The following is a 24,629-nucleotide window of genomic DNA, read 5'->3' on the forward strand; positions in this document are numbered from 1 at the left end:
AAAAAAGAAAGAAAACAAAAAGGAAGCTGCACTCTAGGATCCTCTGTTGAGACCACTTTAATTAGCGCGAGTTATAGAGCCAAGGGAAATTGACCGAGAGACTTAATATAGCTGAAGAATTTTTGAAAATTCTTTACCACTTGTTTCCCTTAAGAGAAAAAAAGACAAGACAGCTTATATTTGTGTGTATTTGCGGATAAACCGGAACATGAAAGTGCAATGGCTTCCAGAGGCTTCCCCCAGAGATGGCACGGGGGTGGGGTGGGGGGGTGGCACGGGGCTGACGAGAAGCTCAGTGGGGTCCTCGCAGGCTCTACTGATTCCCAAGGCTGTGAGTCCCAAGGCTCCCCCAGAGACGTGGCTTTCGTGTTCAGTCGTGGTAAGGACATTGGGACTCGAAAGCTGAAGCTCCATCCGCCCTGATTTTCTTTCCTTTGTACGCTGGACTGAAGCCTTCATGAGATTTTCCCGTCAAATTTCAAAGCTCGTGTCATTCCTGGTACGTTCTACTGTTTCTCTGTCTATATCATGATACCTAGAACAGTGTCTCTCTATTAGATAAGCTGTGACACTATTTCTAAAGCCAAGAACCCAAAAGGGCACAAGTGTGATTTTATTTTCAAATTCTTGGACAATCCTCACTTGTTCGAAACTCAACAGTAATTGTACTACCATCCAACCTTCCCACATTGTCAATCCCTCTGCTAATGACGTCTCCTCTAATAATCAGAGTTTTCTTTCTTTCTTTCTTTCTTTCTTTCTTTCTTTCTTTTAGAGAGAGGGAGAGAGAGAGAGAGAGAGAGAATGTGCAAGTCAGGGAGAGGGGCTGAGGGGAGGAAAGAGAGAATCCAAAGCAGGTTCCATGCTCAGCACAGAGCCTGATGCGGGGCTCGATCCTGTGACTCTGGGATCAGGACCTGAGCTGAAATTGAGGGTCAGATGCTCAACCGACTGATCCACCCGGGTACCCCCAGAGTTTTTATTTCTAATTCAGTCACATTTAGAAATCCAGCTTGGCTCTGTGACTAACAAGAGACTGTGTTTTCTTTGAAGGAGTCTTTTTTTTTTTTTTTTTTTTTTTTTTTTTTTTACTTTGTCCCAATAGTCACACTCTCTTACACTAAGTTCTCAAAGGACTTTTCTTTCTTTTTATGTTTTTATTTTGGGAGAGAGAGCGTGCATGCACATGCATGCAAGTGGGGGAGAGGCATGCAAGGGAAGAGAGAGACAGAGACAGAGACAGAGACAGAGAGACACAGAGAAGGAGGGAATCTCAAGCAGGCTCTAGCGTGGAGCCCAATGCTGGTCTCAATTCCGGGACCCTGGGACCACGACCGGAGCCAAAATCAAGAGTCGGGTGTTCAAACGACTGAGCCACCCAGGTGTCCTGAAGTTCTTTCAGTCGAACTAATTCAGATATTCAACATCACATGTGACCTGTTCTGCATCCCCTGATTTTTATTCAAGCCTAGTCTCTTCACTCAACTGCTCGTTCAAGGAATGTTTATTAAGTGCTTCCCAGGTGCACATCATCGCCTTCAGCAGGGGCTAGAGCAGCAACTCAGACAAATATTTTCCTTGCCCTCATGATGGGTAGGACACTAATGAGTTACACAATTGAATAATTCACTGCAAGTCTAGTTAAGTGCTGAGAGCGAAATTCAACAGGCTTGAGGCCATATTATTGAGAATCTAACCTTGCATTGGGGTCAAGGAGAACTTCCTTGGGAATGTAACATTTAAGCTTCTACTTAACTAGGAGTTAACTAAGCAAAGAGTGGAGAGGAGAGGTTAGCCCCCAGGGGGACCAGTTCATAAAAAGCCCATGAGGAGAGGGGCACCTGGGTGGCTCAGGCGGGTAGGTGTCAAAGTCTGATTTTGTCTCAGGTCACGATCTCACAGATTGTGGGTTCGAGCCCCATATTGGGCTCTGTGCTGACGGTGTGGAGCCTGCTTGGGTTTCTCTATCTCTCCTTCTCTCTGCCCCTCCCCTGCTCGTTCTTTCGCATGTGCACACACGCTCTCTCTCTCTCAAAATAAATAAACAAACTTTAAAATAAAAGAGAATCATCATTTAAAAAAAAAGGGGGGGGGTCACCTGGATGGCCCAGTTGGTTAAGTGACTGACTTTGGCTCAGGTCATGATCTTGAAGTTCATGAGTTCGAGCCCCACATCAGGCTCTGTACTATTCATGCAGAGTCCACTTGGGATTCTCTCTCTCTCTCCCTCTCTTTGCCCCTCCCCCACTTGTGCATGCTCTCTCTCTCTTTCTCTCTCTCTCAACATAAATAAACTTTAAAAAAAAGTTAAAAAAAAAGAAAAGAAAGAAAAGGGCCATGGGGAGAAAAGCAAGCATGGTGAGATCAAACAGCTGAGAGAAGGCTGAGTGCAGAGTGATCAGGAAAGAGGCCAGGCACAGATGATACAGGACTTTATAGATCATGCTAACCATTTGGTCTTTATTCCAAAATAAGAACTACTGAGAGGGGCACCTGGATGGCTCAGTGGGTTGAGCGACCGACTCTTGATTTCTTTTCAGATCATGATCTCATGGTTCGTGAGTGAAAGCCCCACATCTGGCTTCATATCACACTGATGGTGCAGAGTGCTCTCTCTCTCTCTCTCCTCTCCTGCTCTCTCTCTCTCAAAATGGATAAACTTAGGAAAAAAAAAAAGAACTACTGAAAGGTTTAAGCAAAGATGGGATATGGTGGGTTTGTATTTAAAAGGAGAACTATGGGGCACCTGGATGGCTCAATCAGTTAAGCGTCCTGATCTCAACTCAGATCTTGATCTCTGGGTTGTGAGTTCAAGCCCTGTGTTGGGCTCTGTGCTGGACGTGAAGCCAGCTTAAAAAAAAAAAAAATACTATCATGGGGCGCCTGGGTGGCTCAATCAGTTGAGTGTCCAACTTTGGCTCAGGTCATGTTCTCACGGTTCATGGGTTCGAGCCCCGCGACAGGCTCTGTGCTGCAGCTCGGAGCCTGGAGCCTACTTCTGATTCTGTGTCTCCCTCTCTCTCTGCCCCTCCCCTGCTCATGCTGTCTCTCTCTGTCTCTCAAAAATAAACAGATGTAAAAGAGAACTATGGCTTTAACACAGAGAATGGATTAAAATGGGAAAACAATGATGTGTCAGTCACCCGTGGCTGCATAACAAACCACCTGAAAACTCAGTAGCTGAAACAAGCACTTCTATTTTTTGCTCAGGGGTCTGCAAACTGCCTGGGCTGGGTCTGCTTAAGACCGTGGGTTGACTGACTCAGCTGGGTTGGGCTGGGATCGGCGGGGCTTAGCTGCAGGTTAGGATTAAGTCTGTTCCTCGTGTCTCCTCTTTCCCCTTCGAGCCGAGGCTGCCCATTCCTCTTATGATGAATGGCAAAAGGGCAAGAGTGCCAAGCCAAACTGTGGAAGCACACCCAAGACCTCTCCATAAACGTTCCATTGGCCACATCCAGTCTCACGGCCAAGCCCAAAAGAGGCGGTGGTGAGTAATAGTCCAGCGTAACAAAGTGGGCACGGTCAAGGCATTTTCCATTCTGATGGAAACCAAGTCAGTGGTAGAGGCTAGTGCTCTCCTCATCCCCAGCCACCGGCTCTAGCCCCGAACAACTGCTTTAATTTTCCCAAAGCCGTTAATGGACAGGGCATAAAGCTGGAGCTACTTTGATCATTCACAAAACAGGTCGGTCTCTGACCTCCGTTTTTTCACGGAGTCTACGGATGCAATGGAGCATGATTTTACAAGTTTTCGGAAACAAATCGATCCCTTTTTGCGCTTACTTCCATGTCAACGCAAGAGGAGTCGCTTCCTGTCGGGGCTGGCTCCGCCTGGCCCAGGAGTGCTCCCTTTTCTGCCAGTTGTTCCAAAGCTCCCAATTCTACGGTGGGTTCCAAACGGAAAGGAGAGTCCTAGCAGGTACCTAATTTATGGGGGATGGATCTACCACCGTGCTATGTACTCTCACCCACGTTTCCATATGATTTTGTTTCTTAAATACTTTATTTTTTTGAGGGGACAAGAAAACCTGTTTGGTTTGGTTTGGTTTGGTTTTCCTGAAAGCCTGGTTTCTCAGCTCACATTCTTGGGCTCGGTTTTAACGGTTAGGCATATATTCACAGCAACTGTCCTGGGTCTTTAATTAAAGAAGCCAGTCTTGTTATGGGCATCAACATTTTTGGTGGGGTGTAAGGCTGAGGGGAAAGTTCAGGTTAAGTTGGAAGCAGCCCTGGGGAGTACAAGTGAACTATTCTTAGCTGAATTCAAGTGGCGGCAATTCACTGACCGAGCCCAAAGGCGTCTGCAATATCTTAGGTTGACTTTAATGAGTAGTTAGACTGAAATAGCTCCAGGCTCCAGGGGGTAGACCGAACCTATTGAGAACCTCTCCTGGGAGATGAAAAGGTGCTTATGTAGCTGGCATCGCGCAGTACGGTCGGCTTCTTCCATGCCCCTAGCGCAGGCTCAGCATGGGAGCGTTTCTGCTCATCTTACTAATTGGTGGCTAAGTACCGACAGAACAGAGAGGGACGCTTATTTCGCTAATCAGTGGAAAAGCTTTCTTAGGAAAGCGAAGACAGGCTCACAGGAGGCAGGGAGTCCTCAAGCATACAGGTGACGCTTGTGACTCTTTAAAACAACTCTGAGCAGGCAGTTTCCGTCTAATGTCTTTTCAGGGTAAGTGACACACAGGAACAGCATGCTAAAGGGGCTGCGGTGTCTGGAAAGGATAAAGGGACTAGTTTGACTGTGCCTTCCATTTCTGCAGCTGATGACACCCTGCTGCGACAGCCTGTAATATCAGCACGCAAATTCCCATCAACTCAGAAACATTCTTTCCGTAGAGTGTCTTGGGTTGTTTATTATATGCCTCCTTAGCAGCACTTACATCATTAGTAAGGAAATATAACAGAAAAAGTAATTTATCGCACCTCCAGGGAAGGGAAAAAACAAAAGCAACAGAAATATAGGCTTTTCCCATGTCAGGTACTCCCGGTTAATGCTGCTTTACGTTCTTAATTCCCCATTACTTCAAATATCTAGAATATGAATACAAGCTTCCCTTAGTCAAGCCCGACACAATGCCTCCATTTTATTTAGTGTTCTTAAAATGCATGTTTTGAGATTTAAAATACTGTATTCTAACGAGAGTGGTATTATTTAGCTTTTATACAGTTCCTTACACCGGGGTTTCAAAGCAATTTATACATTTAACAGCCGCTCTTCACAAAACAGCAACACGGACATTTGGAAGGCAACTCGACAAAGCGGGACAAAAGGAGAACAGAGTGGCGGGATTACGACTAGAAATGGAGGGATGGGGCGCAGGTCCCGCTTGCCCAAAATATGGTACCTTGGCATGTTAAATATTTTATTTATTTATTTAAAAATTTTGAACGTTTATTTCTTTTTGAGAGAGAGAGACATAGTGCAAGCAAGGGAGGGGCAGAGAGAGAGGGAGACACAGAATCTGAAGCGGGCTCCAGGCTCTGAGCCGTCAGCACAGGGCCCGATGTGGGCCTCGAAGCCATGAACAGTGAGATCACGACCTGAGCCGAAGTCAGATGTTTAACCAAGAGCCACCCAGGGTGCCTCTAAATATTTTAAGCTGAAGGAATTTGAGAAAAGGCACGTGCAGGAAAGCCCTTCAACCTTCTCCTGAAGCGGGTCGTAGAACCTCTGTGTGTGTGAGAGGTGCCCCTCCATTACCCGGCAGCAAGCAGCAGCCTTGTCTCTGAAGACAAGGGACGGAGAGGAATCCCAACAGAAAGATCTTGCTAAGTTTCCCTCAGTTTACTACACTTATATTCGTCTTACTATATCTTTCTGTGACTTTCCACTCTTCTTCAAACCTAGCCTAAAAACACTCAGGTGCAGGGGCACCTGGGTGGCTCAGTCGGTTGAGTGTCTGACTCTTGATTTCGGCTGAGGTCATGGTCCCAGGGTCATGGGATCGAGCCCCGTGTTAGGCTCCGAGCTCAGCATGGAGCCTGCTGGGGATTCCTTCTCCCCCTCTCTCTCTGACAAAACACTCAGGTTTAACTGTTTCTCTGGGTCTTCATTCCTTTATGAAGACTCCTGTGTCACGTGAAACTTGAATTTGTGTGCTTTTCTCTTCTTAATCTGTCCTTTGTAATAGGGGTCCCTGTCAATAACATAAAAAAATGGGTGGAGGAACGATATTTTTCCTCCCCTACAGGAGTATTCCAACTTTCTCTCCATTTAATAGTCTCCAAAACAACATAAATACTTTCATGATTTGTAGTTTACAAGATTGACCAAAGGACGAAGTAAAAAATTACAGATGAAATAGATCATTTATGGGGCGTCTGGGTGGCTCAATCGGTTGAGCATCAGGTCATGATCTCAGCTCAGGTCATGATCTCACAGGCCGTGAGTTCGAGCCCCACGTCGGGCTCTGTGCTGACAGCTTGGAGCCTGGAGCCTGTTTCGGATTCTGTGTCTCCCTCTCTCTCTGCCCCTCCCCTGCTCCTGCTCTGTCTCTCCCTGTCTCTCAAAAATAAATAAATGTTAAAAAAAAATTTCTTTTTTAATTTAAAAAGAAATAATGTTTCTAAGGACTCAGCTAACTATGATAGAGTAGTAGGTATCTTTTTCTTTAATTGTTAGGTCTGTTTTAAAACACAATTTGAGGGCATCTGGGTGGCTCAGTCGGTTAAGCTTGTGGTTCATGAGTTTGAGCCCTGCGACGGGCTCGGCGCCTGGGATTCTCTCTCTCCCTCTCTGTCTCTGCCTCTGTCCTGCTCGTGCTCTCTCTCAAAATAAATAAATGAACTTAAAAAAAAATTAAAAAAAAAAAAAGATTTTTCAAAACATGTTTTCTTCTCTCCAATTTCAAGCCCTAATCCTCACCAAAGCACACTTTGAGTTTTTTAAGCCCCGAAGGGACGAAAGTATACAATTTGTTCGGTGCTTTGACTGTAACAGGATTACACTGGCACAGTCAACCTCCCACCCTGGCAAGAGCAGCACCGTGGGAGGTCAGAAGGGCCCTGCGGGAGCGGCCGAGCCACTGGGCCACTGGCCGTCAGACTCCCAGAAGGAAGGCACGCCCCGGGGTGAACACGGGCTCACCCCTCCCTTCTCCCTCCAGCTCACAAGTGAAAGACAGAGCCCGAGTTTTCCTTTCTGAGGCTGGAAAGTGGGTTTGGTGTGCCTACATGTACTGCTTAATATAGTCTTGCTCACGGTATTTCCTCGCAGGAGAACAAGCCGCTCCTACTTCTAGAAGACAGGCTGAAAGGAAATGCCACAAGCATTAAGGCCAAGGGACCGAGGCTTTGACTGTTTGCTCCCAAAGTGAAAACGCTCCTTTTCTGAGTAAATATGAAACAAAATATTTAAGTAAAAGTGTAAGCTCAGAGCTTTACAAACCAAATCTAAGGTATAATTTACCAAGACCTAGATTAAACTTGATGTAAAACCTGTGACAACAGTTTCTTTTTTTTTTTTTTAACGCACGAAATAGTAAAAGCACCATGTTTTCTTTTTCTTTTTTTATGTTTTTATTTTATTTTGGAGAGAGACAGAGGGCGAGTGGGGGAGGGGCAGAGAGAAAGGGAGACACAGAATCTGAAGCGGGCTCCGGGCTCTGAGCTGTTGGCACAGAACCTGATGTGGGGCTCGAACTCACGAAGCGTGAGATCATGACCTGAGCTGAAGTTGGGCACTTAACCGACTGAGCCAGAAATGGTGCCCCAAAACTGCCCTGTTTTCTAAGATCATGGTCAGATCACAGGGTTCAGGCAATTAGTTTTTATCTCATGTAGGCCAAATACTCACTTCTTCATAATTACGTACCTCTTTGATTACCGTTGCAGGTAAATGCCTCAGTTTTCAACCCGCTCTGGTTCTTGAGTATTGGAGGAGTGATGCCAGCCTGAAGGAACCAGGTTTTCACACAAGTGTGCAAAAAAAAAAACAAAAACCAAAAACCAAAAACCAAAAACCAAAACTCCTTCACCTCCTCTCATAGGAAAGAACAGTTCCACGTAATATGACAACTTAGCAGTAATGAAGACTTGTACCTGATCTCCTCAGACGTCTTCAACAGACATAATCAAGATGACTTAAGCCCTTACATCATGTACTGAAAGTGTGACTGAACACAAGGTCAGAGGTTCTTGTGGGAAGGTTTCCGAAGTTCCCACAGTGGCCAGAAATTAGGGCAGATCTGTGGTTGATAAATTATCTTAGAAAGAACCCTTGCCTACATTATCTTCCTCTTTTTTTTTTTTTTTAATTTTATTTATTTATTCAAGTAATCTCTACACCCAACGTGGTGCTTGAACTCGCAACCCCGAGATCGAGAAACACATGCTTTGCCGGCTGAGGCAGCCCGGTGCCCCTTCTCCTTCCTTAATTCAAAAGGAAGCCGGTGACTCTCCTTGACCTTCTTTACCGAATACGTTCTGCTTGTTTAGTTTTGTTTTCTTTGGTGTTTATTTTAAATCATTTTTGAGAGAGGGAGACCGGATGTGAGCAGCAGAGGGCAGACGCGGCATCCAGAGCAGGCTGCAGGCTCCAAGCTGACAGCTGTCAGCACGGAGCCCGACTCAGGGCTCGAACTCACGAGCCGGAAGAGCATGGCCCGAGCCGAAGTCGGACGCTTGACCGACCGAGCCACCCAGGCACCCCTCGTTTAGTTATTTTTAATTGCTGTCCGTTGCCTGAGGCTCTAAGGAACGTGCTGTTCCCAGAGGAAGACAACCAAACACTACGAAGCTTCCAGCCAACAGGCCTCTCAGCTTCCAGACTCTCGGACGGCGGACTCTTGGCCGCGCACCCTTGAGAGCCCCCGTGTTGGAAGCCTTTTCAGCAGCTTGGTGGCCCCGCTTCGTGGTTACTGTGGCGGGGAGAGGGACTTCAAAAAGACAGTGAGTTGGGATGTCAAAAGGCCGTACTCTAGAGGAATACCCAGAAGAGCCTATGTTCAACCTGCTTTTTGCAATTTAGTGAAAATATTAAATACTAGTTAACCCAGTTTCTAAATCTTTGCAATTCCAGGGCCAAACAGACTGGAAGCAATTAGCGCTTGTTCATGGGTGTCTGTGGCACCGCTGACAGTTTTAATCTACATATTAATGCTGAAAACATTTTGAGAGGCAAACAAGCGCATTTTTTGGCCTTAGTAACGAATATACAGCAAGGGGGAAAAACGGACAGGGAAGTAGCTGAAAAGCTCTAGGCCAAATGGTCTGGGTTTATTTTTCCTGTCATAATTTCAAACTATGCATTATTCACTGTAATAAGATGCCATCCAACGGTGGGTTTGTAGTCGTTTATTTTGCCCAAGATGGCTGTTGATTGGCTGAGTCGTCTTCAAAGAAAGGCCCGACAGGGACGCCAGGGTGGCTCAGTTGGTCAAGTGTCCAACTTCAGCTCAGGTCCTGATCTCACGGTTCGTGAGTTCGAGCTCTGCGTCGGGCTCTTTGATGCCAGCACAGAGCCTGCTTCAGACCCTCAGGTGGCCTGTCTGCCCCTCAAAAAAATAAACATAAAAAAAAAAAAAAAAAAAAGGCCTACCTAGCATACCCTTGTTACCACTTACAGGAAGAACAAAGCACTGAAACACAATTGTTTTATTTATTTTTTAAGATTTTATTTTTAAGTAATCTCTACATCCAACGTGGAACTCAAACTTACAACGTCGAGATCAAGAGTTGCACATTCTACAGACTGAGCCAGCCAGGAGCCCCTAGAAACGGTTTTAAATTATTACCTTTCATTAAACTGCCCAGTTGTACACTCGCTCATTGGAATTTACTTCTGCTTCAACCCCAGTTCTTTGAAAAATGCAGGAATTTTTTTCATTAAAATATTAGCTTGACCCAAAGATATCAAAAAGTTAGCTGCCTTAGCATTAGTTATTGCAGACTGAGACCTCCCAAGAAGTTTAAAAACCCAGATTAAATATAGCAAAATATGAACAGGAAACCTAGTTGGCAAATCATTTAATAACTATAATTGTATAGAGTTTTCAAATTAGTCCCTTTTCAATTCATTTTTTTCTGAATTAAGGACCAAATTTGTGAAACAAATTATATAACATGGCCCTCGAAAGAATCGTTAAATTGTAGATTAGCTCCAATGCAAAACTTCTGTCTGCGTTAAAGAGAGGGAGATCCACAGTAAACCCATGCTAGGATCTACCTACCGATCCCTATTGAACAGAAGAGGAAGATGAGCCTCAAAAAGATTAAGCAACCTACCAAAGGTCACACGGTCATGAATGACAGTATCTTGCTGGGTACTGCATACTTTGTAGCTTTTAAAGGAAGATTAATTTTAAGTCGAGTACTAGTCATTACTTACAAAATGAATACACTAAGGTGGTTAATGACAAAATATTTCACTGATGTTAGTCTTACAGAAAGCGTAAAGGGAAACCAAAATTAAGGACTCCAGATTCACGTAGGCCCCTCTCAAATACCAAATATTCCTAATTTTCCTTATCCTACTACTGGAGGGGAAAGGGGAATCTTGTTAGGGCTTAAACAACAAAACAAAAAACCCCCAAAACACACGTACACACAGCAATTCCATTCCTGGATATAAAACCAAAGGAACTGAAAACAGGTATTTAAATGCTTAGATACAAATGTTCACAGCAGTACTATCTGCAATGGCTAGAAAGTGGAAAAAGTCCAAACATCCAAGAGGTAAATGCATAAGTGCAACGTAGTATCCACGCAAGGAAATATTTTCAGCCATTAAAAGGAGCAAAGTACTGATACAGGCTACAACTTAGATTAACCTTCAAAATACGCTAAGTGAAAGAAGCCAGACACAAAAGGTCGCATACCGTATGCTTCCATCAACAGGAATTTTCCAGAATAGGTAAATCCAGAGACAGAAAGCAGATTAGTTGTTGCCGGAGGACTGGGATGTGGAGGAGGGCACGGGGAGTGACTGCTTAATGGGTGTGGCGTCTCCTTTGGGGTGGTGAAAATGTTTTGGAACTAGATGGTGATGGCTGCACAACATTGTGAACGTACTAAACACCACTGAATTGTACATTTCTGATTTTTATAGGACATGAGTTTCACCTCAATTAAAAACAATGCAGACTAGGGGTGCCTGGCTGGTTCTGTCGGTAGAGCATGTGACATTTGATCTCGGGGTCCTGAGTTCAAGCCCCACGTTGGGTGTAGAGATCACTTGAACAAACAAAAATGCAGAATAATGAAATAATGATGATTGACCATAAAATCCTACATGGGTAGCAGGCGATTTGCTTTTTCTTGGTTTGTTACAATTTCAATGAGTTTTTGACCGCTATAAACCAATACAGAAAAAGTTACCCATTAAGAGTTCCAAATAAGGCATTAATGAAGCTGAGGTCCCTAATTTGCCCAGTTGGCAGAGCACCTAGTAGAGTTTACAGTATATGAGAAGCTTCAGAAGTGTTTTAATTTGTATAAAGTGCAAAGGAAAAGAAAACGGAGACATACATGAAAAAAAATATAAAGTGGCCCGAGCCTAGAAAATAAGCTAGCATATACACACGCATGGGGAAATCTATATATTTGAGCATGCAATATAAACACTTGAGAGTATGTTTTTCCTCGTACCTTATTTTGTGTTTCTCCAAAAACAGAAGAGTAAATAATAGTTACAGTCACCACCTCCTGGGTTTCAGCAAATAGGTCACACAAGGTGGGGAGGGCTGGGGCGGGGGGCTCTAGCTGCCACTTTCAATTACTTCCCTGGTGAAACAAAGCAGGAGGTTAAGTTACTCCGGGAGACTCTCGACAGGGCTCCCATTGTTCCAAGCTCACAACTGAGGGATACAATGGGCCCCTTTCATACGGAGGCCCTACAGGCTGGCGGAATGGTCCCTTAGTGACAACTTTTTGTTGGGACATGGAGTTTTCATAAACACGGACTTGCCCAAATATGTGTTAATTAGTTTTTAAAAACAGCACAAAATAAAGAAATAAAACTCAATGGGCACTAAACCGAGAGTCAGGATGCCCAAGTCTTATAAACCAGCTCTGTCTCGGATGTGACTTTCAGCAAGTCACCTTGTTCTTTCTGAGCCTCAGTTTCCTTGATTATAAAATGAAAATGATTTCCAAGATCACTTAGAACTCTAAAATTCTATAAACACACAGGACGTCTATTGATGTTGGTACACTATTCACTCCAACAAGTGGGGATAGATTATGAGCAGAAAAGAATCATTACTTCACATCTTTTCATTTACTATCAGCACTTAAAACAAGGAGGCTTAATAAAAACAGGCAGAGAGACTGTTTTCTGTTCCTTCTCTCAAACACACAAGACATGATGAATAAGGCCCAATGGGTTCCTCATCCCACCCATCTAGGATCACTCAGGCAAGTAGCCCTGAAGCACAACGAGGAAGGGTATAACCAGAAGCCACAAGTATGTTTTCCATCACCATTTCTCAGGTTATCAATGTATTTCAAGAATCTCTTGATTTCTTTGCAATGATTCAAAATCTCTATGAGACAAATGCCATTTACAGCAAGAATGTGATCAATGTCCCAAGCTTCCACACCATGTCATTTTTTTGTTTTTTCAACCTCAAAACTTGCCAATGCAAGAACTTTGTCTCCAGAGCCTAAGGAGAAATAAACATAATAAACAAAGGTTATTTCAAATGCATTTAAAGTTCCATAGCTATTGAAACAGAAAATAAAACTCACTTCTATAATCAGAGCATTACCCCTAAACTTTCCCAGTACCAATTCCCAACTTCCTTTCCCCTGCACAAATATCTCACACACAGAGGATGATTTATTGGTTACAAATCCTTACTTCAACTTCCTTACTTCACTTACTTTATTTTTAAGTCATCTCTACCTGCAATGTGGGGCTCAAACTCACGATCCCAAAATCAAAAGTTGTATGCTCTACACTGACAGCACAAAGCCTGCTTGGGATTCTCTCTCTTCCTCTCTCTCTCTGCCCCTCCCCTACTCACTCTGCCTCTGTTTCTCTCAAAATTAATAAATAAATAAACTTTAAATTAAAAAAAAAAAAAGAAAAGAGTTACATGCTTTACTAACTGAGCCAGCCAGGTGCCCCCTTACTCTAACTTTAAATGTGAAATAGAGGGGCACCTGGCTGGCTCAGTCAGTTGAGCATCCGATTTTGGCTCAGGTCATGATCTCATAGCTCATGAGTTCGAGCCCCGCGTCAGGCTCTGTGCCGACAGCTGGGAGCCTGGAGCCTGCTTCGGATTCTGTCTCCCTCTCTCTCTGCCCCTAACCCACTAATTGTCTCTGTCTCTCTCAAAAATAAACATTAAAAAAAATAAATTAAAAAAAAAATGTGAGATAGAATATATAAAATTTTAGTTTACTTTATATTTATATTTAGGTGACAAATATTTTTAAAATATTAGACTATATTAATTTATTTTTAATTAAAAAAATTTTTTTTTCTTAATGTTTTTATTTATTTTTGAGACACAGAGAGACAGAGCATGAGCAGGGAAGGGGCAGAGAGAGAGGGAGACACAGAATCGGAAGCAGGCTCCAGGCTCTGAGCCATCAGCACAGAGACCGATACGGGGCTCGAACTCACAGACTGTGAGATCATGACCTGAGCCAAAGTCGGACACTCAACCGACTGAGCCACCCAGGCGCCCCAATTTAAAAATATTAGGAAATAAACCTAATACGAGGGATTTATAAAGAAAACACTTCTGGTTTTACCTCAATTTTTTTTTTTTTTTCTTAAGTAGGCTTCATGCCCAGCACGAAGCCCGATGCAGGGCTTGAAATCAGGACCCTGAGACCACAACCTGAGCTGAGATCAAGAGTCAGAGTGAGCCACCCAGGCGCCCCTGGTTTTACCTCTAAACTCAAGATAAGGCCATCCTGTTATCTCACTCATGGTATCCATCAATGTGAGCAGTAATGCCTGGACAGCTTTCAGAAATACGAGGAGACTCACCGAGGTCTGTAGACACTTTCTCAAACTGGCTGAGTATGGCACCTGCATTTGCTGACAAGAAGGCCTCATCATCTGCGGTCAGCTAAACAAAACAAAACAAAACAAAACAAAGCCCGAGAGAGCGGATTCGAATGTTAACAAGAGGTTCTAGGAACCACCTTTAAGAATGTCTCAGGACCACAAACTAGATCACAGCTCACAAAGTTCTGTACCAAATACTTTGTACCTTTTCTTTATATGTAATATATTAAATTAAATATAGGTACCTTCTCTCCAAGTTTCCTGAGAGCTGTTAGTATCTCCACTTTCTGTTGAGTGTACAGGCCTCTTTCCAGCTTTCCTACCATGAGATCTCTATCCATCTGAAATGGATGAATGCAAAGAATATGGTACTGAAGTTAAAAACATTGTGTCCGGGGCGCCTGGGCGGCTCAGTCTGTTAAGCATCTGACTCTGGCTCAGGTCATGATCTCACAGTTCATGAGTTTGAGCCCCATGTAGGGCTCTTTACTGTCAGTGCAGGGCCCACTTCAGATCCTCTACCCCTGCTCGTGCTCGTTCTCGCTCTCTCAAAAATAAATAAATAAACATTAAAAAACAAAACAAAACATTTTATCCATAAAATCCAGATTTTCAGATCTACTTTTTTTGAGAGCAAGTGAGCAGGGGAGGGGAGGAGAGAGAGGAGGAGAGAGAATCCCAAGCAGACTCTGCACTGTGAGCGCAGAGCCCAATGCAGGGCTCGAACCCACCAACTGCGAGATCACGGCCCAAGCCAAAATCAAGAGTAGGCTGCTTAAGCAGGCGCCCCCAGATCTACTTCTTCTTAAAGAAAAAAGATCCTCTAGCTGACTATTATAAAGAACTATAGAATCAATTCAAGGCAAACCTGTCAGAAATACAGTTACACGGTTCTAATAAATCTTTTAAGATTTTATTTTTTAAGTAATCTCTATATCCAACATGGGGCTCGAACTCACAACCCCAAGATCAAGAGTCACATGCTCCACCGACTGAGGCGCCCCTCAGTTCTAATAAATCTTAATGCTAATCATAACCACTGCCTTGATTAGAAACTTTACTGAGGAACTGGTAGGTCAACACCTTCCTTTAGAGAGAAGCTATCCTTCAAGCACTCATTCCCTTAAACTGAAGTGTGGTCTATAGGCTTGAATGAGATAACTGGTATCAGGTCTCCAGGAATGTTGGTTAAATATCACCTCTATCACCAGAAACACTGATAGCCTGTAGTATGCCTGGGTACTATTCCATGGGCTTTACACACATTGCATGTTACACATAGTATGTGCTTTACGCATATTATTTCATTTACTCCTCATAACAACCTTAAGAGGTAGGAACTACTATTATCACCTTTTTATAGACGGGGAAACTGAGGCACAAATAGGTTGAGTAACATAACTTATTCAACTTCAATAATAATAGTAATAATATTTACTAAAAAGTTTATTGGGGCACCTGGGCGGCTCAGTTGGTTAAACTTCCAACTTCGGCACAGGTCATGACCTCACAGTTCGTGAGTTCGAGCCCCGTGTCGGGCTCTGTGCTGATAGCTGAGCCTGGAACCTGCTTTGATTCTGTATCTCCCTCTCTCTGCCCCTCCCCCATTCACGCTCTGTCTCTCTCTCAAAAATAAACAAACAAAAGATTATTAATTGTGTTAAAACTATTAAAAGTAACTTCCCTAAGGTCACATACCTCCACCATAGAGCAGGGATACAAATCCTGCCAGTCTGACCCAAGTCCATGCTAATCACTTGTTAATGCCTTAATTATATTCAAGTCTATAAACAGACTTTCTCAAATCCAGGTTTATAGAGATGTTTGAAATTCTTAGATGAGAAAGGCTACATGCACAAAAAGCAATGCTGCTAATGAATTCTAGATGGGATTTCAACTCGGCTTCAGAAATAAATGGTAAAACCTTACAGTTGGGGTTCGAGTAGAAGCAGTTAGTAGCAATTTAAAGTGCCATATGCTGTTTATACCTCTATATTCAATAATTGCTCAAAAGACTACTTTTGTCAGAAAACTGTGGGTCGTGACTCTCAAATCAACTGATCGATTTTTTTTTTTTGGTAGCTGACTATTTTCTAGAGCAGTTTTAGGCTCACAGCAAATTGTGTAAACATACAAAAATTTCCCGTATCCTCCCTGCCCCCCACTCATGCACAGCCTCCCCATGATTTTTCATCATCCACCAGAGTGGCTCACTGACACCACACAATCCCCCAAGTCCACAGTCTATACATTAGGATTCACTCTTGGTGGTGGTGTACATTCTCAACTCACCAATTTTTAAACTTCAGACTAACATAATGAGCAAATTCTGGAGCTGAGAAAAAAGTACGCACAGCAATTAAATCAATGTAAAGAAATTTTACCTCCGCTAACCTTGTCCGAAGTTGACCTGGTTGTTTCTTTGCAAATAATCTGATGACCTCTGGGGTTTTAAAGGCCTGGCTGATAGCTGCCTGGATAGCCTAGGATACAAGAAGGTAAAAACTAAGCCAAATATTCCATTGAATCACACATTACAGTAATTGACTGATGAGTTTTCAATTACTAACAGGTCGTCTTTGTTCATCAAACACCGTTATAATTTTAGTTTCCGTTTGCTATGCTGTTGTATTGGTAAGCAGACACTCATCTGGAAGTTAAACCCCAAAAAAGGGTTTCTATCTTAAATATACTTATAAAAAAAGGGGAAAAAGACAAACTGTGTCACTAGTGTAAGTAAATTATGCTCACCAGTTGCATTCCACTGAGCTCATCTACCAAAGTCATATTTCCAGACATGATTTTCTTCAGTGAATCATTAAATTCACTTAGTTGCTCCAGAGTTTCCTTTTTGGTTTCTTCATATTCATCTGTATCAAGTTCCTCTCTGAAGTACAGCAAACATAGAAAAACAGAGTTCTAAGTGAAAAAAAAACAATCTTATATTTGGACTCTAAGACTTCAGATACATGTATTTACAGAAAATATACTGAGGGACAAGGCTGAAAGGAAACAACAAAATGCTAATAACGGATGTGTTCAGATGTTAGTAATACGGGCGCTTTCCTGCAATGTGGTTACCTTGATAATTAACCATTTTTCTTTTACCAAAATGAGGCACACTTAACAAACCACAAAATAACTTCCTTTTAAGCACTCTACGAATCAATGCGTAACCTCGGGCAAGACACTTAACACAGCTGAGTCACATTTTCTTGATCTATAAGCCACAGACAATGATAGTACTACCTTACAGGGCTGCTACGAGCATTAAATGAAATATAGAAAGTGCTTGACAAACAACAGGGCTTGACAAAGCAGCCATTTCATTTATGACCATCATTGATGGTAGATAAAATTTTGTGCACCTTGAAATACAATAGCAAGGCACCACCTATCGTCTGCAAACGAGGCTACTTTTATTCACTACTCGAACAAGCCATTTATTAAACATTCACTACAAATTCAACGACAGCTACCACTTATTGAGCATCGGCTCTGGGCCAAGTATCGTTTTGGCCCCTTGACTTGAAATATTTACAACAACCTTTCAAAGTAGTTAAAAAAGGCAATGAACACTTTTGGTCCTTGGAACAGTTGAAGTTGAAAAGACACTAGAAGTTCAAGTAGTATCTTCTCAGCTTGATACCAAGCAGGCCTATTTTAAACACCGAAGAGAAGGTAGGTGTTAGTTATTATTTTCACTTCACACTCAGGGAAATGAAAACTTAAGGGGGTTACCTTTATGACTCCAAGGCTCGCACTGAGTTTATTTCTCCAACAGACAAAGCACTGTGAAGAACACTACAGGGGAAACCAAAATCACACACGGGCCTGCACCCAGAGCTTGTAATCTAGCTGCAGAAAAAAGCCACTGGACTGCATAGCAGCATTCAGTTACTCTCACCTGCATTCCTCCAGATCTTGTAATTGCTGCATTAGTCTATCCAACTGTTCTTCTAAATTCTGCTTTAATTTGCTTGTCTCTGTCTTTCCTCTGGAAGCCATTTTGATCTCTAGGAAGAACAATAAGCCCACATACAGTATATATTTGGTTATTTGAAAGGATTCCACATTCCAGTGCAATTCACAATGGGCTATGTTCATTCTGAGCTACAGGTGTGGGAAAGAGAGTTGTGCAAAGAGAATTTCATTTTAGGTATAGAAGTTTAAACTCCTATACTAGTAACACCCCACAAGAATGCCTGGCAGTCTTCTTACCTGACTTGACAAATTAATTAAAAGCCTTCACTATTGGTCCATCTTACTTTAAACAGAATTGATAGTTAAAAACACAATCTTTTAAAAATGTTTGTTTATTTTTGAGGGAGAGAGCAGACGCGTGAGCAGGGAGGGGCAGAGAGAGGGGGACAGAGGATCCAAAGCGGATGACAGCAGTGAGCCGGGTGTAGGGCTCAAACTCATGAACCATGAGATCATGACCTGAGCTGAAGTTGGATGTTCAACCAACTGGGCCACCCAGGCACCCCTGAAAACACAATTTTATAAAGAAATAGATTAGGGCTGGGACACCTGGGTGGCTCAGTTGGTTGGGCATCCAACCCTTGCTCAGGTCATGATCTCATGGTTGGTGGGGTTGAGCTCTGCATGGGGCTCTGCACTGCGGAGCCCGGTTGGGATTCTATCTTTCTCTGCCCCTCTCCTGCTTGCACATTCCCTCTCTCTCTCAAAATAAATAAATAAAAACATTAAAAAAAAAAAAAAAAAGAAACAGATCTTTTTGCTTTACAAAAAGATTCATTGTAACATTCTTTTTCATTCTTAATAAGTATTCTCTAGGACTCAGAACATTCCTGGGGCGCCTGGGTGGCTTAGTCAGTTGAGTGTCTGACTTCGGCTCAGGTCATGATCTCGCAGTTTGTGGGTTCGAGCTCGGCATCGGGTTCTGTGCTGACAGCTCAGAGCCTGGAGCCTGCTTCAGATTCTGTCTTCCTCTATCTCTGCCCCTCCCCCATTCATGTTCTGTCTCCAAAATAAATAAACATTAAAAAATTAAAAAAAAAAAAAAAAAAAAAGAACACTCCTAGCATTGTCTTGTTGGTTTTATGTGCATTTACCTAATAACTTGCGGGCACTGACAATTTTTGCTGTGAATTTCTCCTTTGGAAATATGCCCCTGGATTATTTTTCTCTTACTGATTTACAGCAGTATGAAGCCTTTGCAGTTATGTTGCAAATATTATCTCATCTCTTGACTTTAAATTTTACTTATTGGTGTTTTTTTTGTCATAATAAATTATTATTTTAAGTGTTTATTTTTGAGAGAGAGGGTGTGTACGTGCACACGTGTGCGAGCAGGGAAGGGGCAGAGAGAGAGGGAGACAGAGGATTCGAAGCAGGCTCTGCGCCGACAGCAGAGAGCCTGATGAGGGGCTTGAACTCATGAACTGTGAGATCATGACCTGAGCCGAAGTCGGACGCTTACGTTGAGCCACCCAGGTGCCCCAATGATAAATTATTATTTTTAATGGCCAAATCTGTCTTCTTCTTTAAGTCTTATTAGTTTTATGTCCCATGAAGGCAGGCCCTAACCATCTCAAGATTTTAAAAAACACACTATTTTGTATTCTAAGGCTTATATAAATTTTTCTTTTTACATTCAGTTTTTTGTTTTTGTTTTTTTTTGAGACAGAGAGCAAGTTAGTGAGGGGTAGAGAAAGAGAATCCCAGAAGGGGCAGAGGGAGGGAGAGAGGGAAAGAGAGAGAGAGGGAGAGAGAGTGAGAAGTGGGCCTCATGCTCACCCGAAGTGGGACGCGAACTCACAAACCGGAGATCATGACCTGAGCCAAAGTCAGTCGCTTAACGACTGGGCCACCCAGGCACCCCTACATTCAGCTCTTTAAGCCACTTCAACTCTTTTTGTTAATGCTATGAAATACGAGTCTAACTTCTTTTTTCTTTCAAAGGAGGAGCGAGTTGCCCCAACACTGTTTATTAGTCAGTATTTATGCCACTTTTTTTTTTTTTTAACGTTTATTTATTTTTGAGACAGAGAGAGACAGAGCATGAACAGGGGAGGGGCAGAGAGAGAGGGAGACACAGAATCTGAAACAGGCTCCAGGTTCTGAGCGGTCAGCACAGAGCCCGACGTGGGGCTCGAACTCACGGACCGCGAGATCATGACCTCAGCCGAAGTCAGTCGCTTAACTGACTGAGCCACCCAGGTGCCCCTTTATGCCACTTTTAATGTAGACTCAGTAGAAAGACTCACGTCTGTTTCACTGAGAACATTCTGGTCGTAAGACTACCTTGTTATTTTGTCAGCTACAAAGCTGGTGTACAGTGATAACTGATAGGGAGTTGCCTTTATTATTGTGGAATTTTCTTTCCCCAGTAATTCTTGGCTATTCCTATGCATTTTCTCTTCTGGATGAATTTAAGAATCAGATTGTCAAGTTCCCTTAAAAATGCAGTGAAGGGGTGCCTGGGTGGCTCAGTCAGTCGAGCATCTGACTTCGGCTCAGATCATGACCTCACGGCTCAGCAGGTTGAGCCCTGCATCGGGCTCTGTGTTGACAGCTTAGAGCCCGCAGCCTGCTTCAGATTCTGTGTCTCCCTCTCTCTCTGCCCCTCCCCTGCTCATGCTCTGTCTCAAAAATAAATAAACATTAAAAAAAAATGCAACTGAAATTTTGAGAGGGATTACATTAAAATTAGAGCCTAATATGCAGATCTGTATCCCTGAAATTTGAATCTTCCTGTCAAACAATATATCACTCCATTTATCTTGGCTTTCTTTCACAATCTTTAATTTTAAAAGTATTGTTTTGTTAACAAAGGCCTTGAACACTGGCTATTGTTCGACATCTTATATATATTTTTTGTTAATACTGGGAATAGACTTCTTGTTATTACAATTTCTTTTTTTTTAATGCTTTATTTTTGAGAGAGTGTGAGTGGGGGAGGGGCAAAGAGAGAGGGAGACAGAGGATCTGAAGCTGGCTCTGCACTGAGAGCAGTGAGCCCAATTGGGGCTCGAACTCGTGAATCATGAAATCATGACCTGAGCCGAAGTCAGACACTCAACAAATGAGCCACCTAGGCACCCGTTATTACAATTTCTAATTATTGCGGGGCACCTGGTTGGCTCAGTTGGTAGACCATGCAACTTTTGATCTTCGGGTTATGAGTTCATGCCTGGTGTTGGGCACAGAGATTACTTAAAAATGTTTTTTTCTGATTATTGCTAGTGTAGAGAAAAGCTGCTGCTTTTGGTGTGTTGATACTGTATGCGTTTATCTCAACATTTATAGTCTTTAAGGGGGGCCTGGGTGGCTCAGTTAGTGAAGAGTCTGACTCTTGGTTTTGGCTTAGGTCATGATCTCACAGCTCATGGGTTTGAGCCCTGAGTTGGGCTCTGCACTGGCCTGTTTGGGATTCTTTCTCCTTCTCTGTCTCTCCCCAGAACTCTCTCATTCAACATAAATAAGTAAACTTAAAGACAACAACAACACAGTGTTTAAGGTTTTCCATTTATAAAAATTAAACTCTCATTTCTTTCAGGAAACATGTTTTGCTTAATATCAGGTATAATGATTCATCAAAACCTAAATCCTAGGGTAATTTATTAAAGCATTTAAAATTTTCCTACACACAACCACTACCAGATGATCTGGTATGTGAACCTCAATGAAGAGAATTCCTTATGATATATTTCAAAATAGAATGTAATCGGTGAAAATCTATTCTTACTGCCATAGCGGTTAAAATTGGCTTAAGTCATCTACAGTGATTAATGATACAGAAACATAAACGAGCTACATTATAGCCAGAAGTGTTACTTATTATAGCTGTATGTCATGTATAATAGGTTAGCCAAAAGTCTAATTTATTACAGCTATGCTTCACGTATAATTTCCTCTGGGAAATACACATTTAAATTGTATTTTAGGCTCAGTTGGCTAAGCGTTTGACTTGGGTTTCTGCTCACATCGTGATCTCATGGTTTATGGGATTGAGCCTCACATTGGAATCTGTGCTGACAGTGTAGTCTGCTTGGGATTGATTCTCTCTTTCCTTTTCTCTTGGCCTCTCCCCTGTTTGCATGTGTGCCCTAGCGCTCTCTCTCTGGCTCTCAAAAATAAACATTTAAGTAAGTAAGTAAATAAATAAATAAGTAAATAGGGGCATCTGGGTAGCTCAGTCAGTTGAGTGTTGGTCTTCGCCTCAGGTCATGATCTCACAGCTCATGGGTTCGAGTCCCGCGTCGGGCTCTGTGCTGACAGCTTGGAGCCCGAAGCCTGCTTCGGATTCTGTGTCTCCCTCTCTCTCTGCCCCTCCTCTGCTTGTGCCCTGTCTCTCTCTCAAAAACAAATAAACATTAAAATAAGTAAGTAAATAAACAAATAATAAATAAATAAATTTTCTTTCAGGGGCACCTGGATGGCTCAGGTGGTTGAGCATCTGACTCTGTGATGGTGGCTCAGGTCACAATCTCAGGGTTGTGGGACTGGAGCCCTGAGTTAGGCTCCACACTGAGCCTGGAGCCTGCTTGACCTTCTCTCTCTCTCTCCCTCTGCCCCTCTCCCCTGCTTGCAAGCTTTCTCTCTCTCAAAAAAAAAAAAAAAAAAAAAAAAGTTAAAAAAATTTTACATTTTATATCTGTTAAATTTTCCAGTGAAAGTAAGGCCAAACCTAAAACCGACAGTGTCTTTTCAGGCTCAGTTTCCTACAGTCTAACCATGCTGAACTACTTGCTGTTTCAATTTTAGGACATGTGCAGCCGAAGCGAGCACTGCTTGCTATTTCAAAACATGCCATGCACTTTCATTCTTTTCTTTGAGCATGCTTTTTTTTTTTTTTTTTTTTTGGTACCTATCAAGCCCAGGTAATCCATTCTTCAGGGTCTAGCTAAAGTTTCAGCTTCTCCATAATGTCTTTCTTGGTTCCTTCCCAATCACTAAATTGTGAATAATTTGTAACTTGGGATTTTTTTTTTTAATATTTATCTTAGAGACAGAGAGAGAGAGAGAGAGAGAGATAAAGAATGAGCAGGGGAGGGACAGAGAGAGACAGAATTCAAAGCAGGCTCTGCACTGCCAGCTCAAATTCTCACCAGGGGCTTAAACTCACCAAACGTGAGATCATGACCTGAGCGGAAGGTCAACGAACTGAACCACCCAGGTGCCCCTTTACTTCTTTATACACCAGCAGCTACAATAACGTTGGGCAGACAGGTCTGGATACATAATTGGTAAATGAATAATGGTCGCTTCTTCCATTGCATCTCACATCTTATTCTCTTCTTTGCACTTATTTCTGCCTTAAGTTATATCTGTGCTTTCATTATAGCGCATTGATTATTGGCCTTTCTCTTCAGACTATAAATTCTCAGGAGAAAATGAATTTGATTCCTCTTTTAGCATCCTCAGCCCTGAGTAGAGAATAGATATTCAATAACTGGATAAAGTGTATAAGGGCACCAGCTATTTTCAAGAGGTAAAACTATTTTAAGTAAATTTCAGGGAAGATGGGGCACTTCAAAAGCCGCATCCTGGCACTGCTCATTATTTGAAATTTATCCAGAAAGATTAACTCGCTGGCACCACCTAGTAGTCAATAAAGGCGGTGCACCTTTCACAAAACTGCCGAAAAGGGCGCTCAAAAACCGTAATCTGGAGCGGAAGGTGCTCGTTTCGCGCTCACCTGGCCTCCTAGCACTTTGAACTCCGCACAGTGTGGCCCGGTCCCAAAGTGCATAAACCTCCAGCTGTTGAAGTTTCAAGTGTCACAAACTTGACGAAAGCCAAATTGTTCATCAGGGCTACAAGAAACTCAAAGTTCAAACCGCTTGGAGGTGGAGTCGGCTGAGGAATAGGAAACCATCAAGTAGTTTCATTTACTTGACATATAAACTTGGCCTAAAGCAGTCCGGGTAACTTCCACTTGAGCAGCCTGGGCTCGAAACACACCCTTCCCGTTTCAGGAAGACACCAGGGGGAGGAGGAGAGCGGGGCAAGGGAGGGAGGGAACCCGTTTTCTCCCTCCACTGCGCCTCGGGCGGCCTGAGACGTTCCCTAGAGAGGTCGCGGGCGTCACTGAGGAAAGCCCGGCACCCCCGCACGCCTGGGGGGAAGCCGTCAAACCCAGAAGCAGGGAGAAGATAAGGGCGGAGGGCACACGTTTTCCCCGCTGGACGTGAGCAGCGTCGGGACCTCAACCATCCGGACGCGTCGGGGAGCAGCTCCGGCCGCAGCCCCAAATCCCGTCCCCACGGGGGAGCTTGAAGCTCCCGCACTTGGGTCCTGCGGCGGCCAGGCTCGACTAGGCCCCACCTGCCAGCAGGGGTCGCCGGGAACCCCCGCCCCCGAAACTCTTCCGGCTCCCCCCAGACCAGAAACCGAACAACCTCCCGGGGCCCTCGGGGTCCCCTCGGCGCCCCCTCGGCGCCTCCGCCACCGCGTCGGTCCCAAAGCTGGGAGGCAGGGGCCCCGCCTACCTGAGGGTCCGGACCGGGCGGACGCTCGCAGTAGGAGCACTTCCGCCAGACGCATACACTTCCGGCCCCCAGGAGCCAATGAGGATGTGGGCGCGGGTGTTTCCCTTTCTGGCGTCCGGGCTGCGGGTTCTCTCCGGGAGGATTCGGGCCGGTCGACCCTGAGGACGTGCGTGGTAAGCCCCCTGGCTGGAGCCCTT

General features: G+C 43.5%; 2 protein-coding genes across 2 annotated transcripts in view; one reads left to right on the plus strand and one right to left on the minus strand.

Moving 5' to 3' along the window:
• Positions 1 to 12,415: 12,415 nt before the first annotated feature.
• Positions 12,416 to 24,598, minus strand: LZIC (leucine zipper and CTNNBIP1 domain containing). Its single transcript, XM_042951397.1, has 7 exons — positions 24,433 to 24,598; positions 17,880 to 17,988; positions 16,724 to 16,859; positions 16,357 to 16,455; positions 14,218 to 14,313; positions 13,952 to 14,033; positions 12,416 to 12,611 (listed from the first exon to the last, which is right to left on the minus strand). The coding sequence occupies exons 1-7, from the start codon at positions 24,485 to 24,487 to the stop codon at positions 12,553 to 12,555; spliced, it is 636 nt and encodes a 211-aa protein (XP_042807331.1). The 5' UTR covers positions 24,488 to 24,598; the 3' UTR covers positions 12,416 to 12,552.
• Positions 24,531 to 24,629, plus strand: part of NMNAT1 (nicotinamide nucleotide adenylyltransferase 1) — a 51,112-nt gene continuing 51,013 nt past the window's right edge. The window contains exon 1 of the mRNA XM_042951394.1: positions 24,531 to 24,605. The gene's annotated coding sequence lies outside the window, so the exon portion shown is untranslated. The remainder of the gene's footprint in view (positions 24,606 to 24,629) is intronic.

Source organism: Panthera leo, chromosome C1, assembly GCF_018350215.1.
Source record: "Panthera leo isolate Ple1 chromosome C1, P.leo_Ple1_pat1.1, whole genome shotgun sequence".
Lineage (NCBI taxonomy): Eukaryota > Metazoa > Chordata > Mammalia > Carnivora > Felidae > Panthera > Panthera leo.

Excerpts from the sequence above, each read along its gene's own strand:
- LZIC (XM_042951397.1), bottom strand. The coding sequence starts at position 24,487 with ATGCGTCTGGCGGAAGTGCTCCTACTGCGAGCGTCCGCCCGGTCCGGA. Across the intron at positions 14,314-16,356 it reads TTCGGACAAGGTTAGCGGAG|ATGGATAGAGATCTCATGGT; the intron begins GTAAAATTTCTT and ends CATCCATTTCAG. Across the intron at positions 14,034-14,217 it reads TCAGGAAACTTGGAGAGAAG|CTGACCGCAGATGATGAGGC; the intron begins GTACCTATATTT and ends TGTTTTGTTTAG.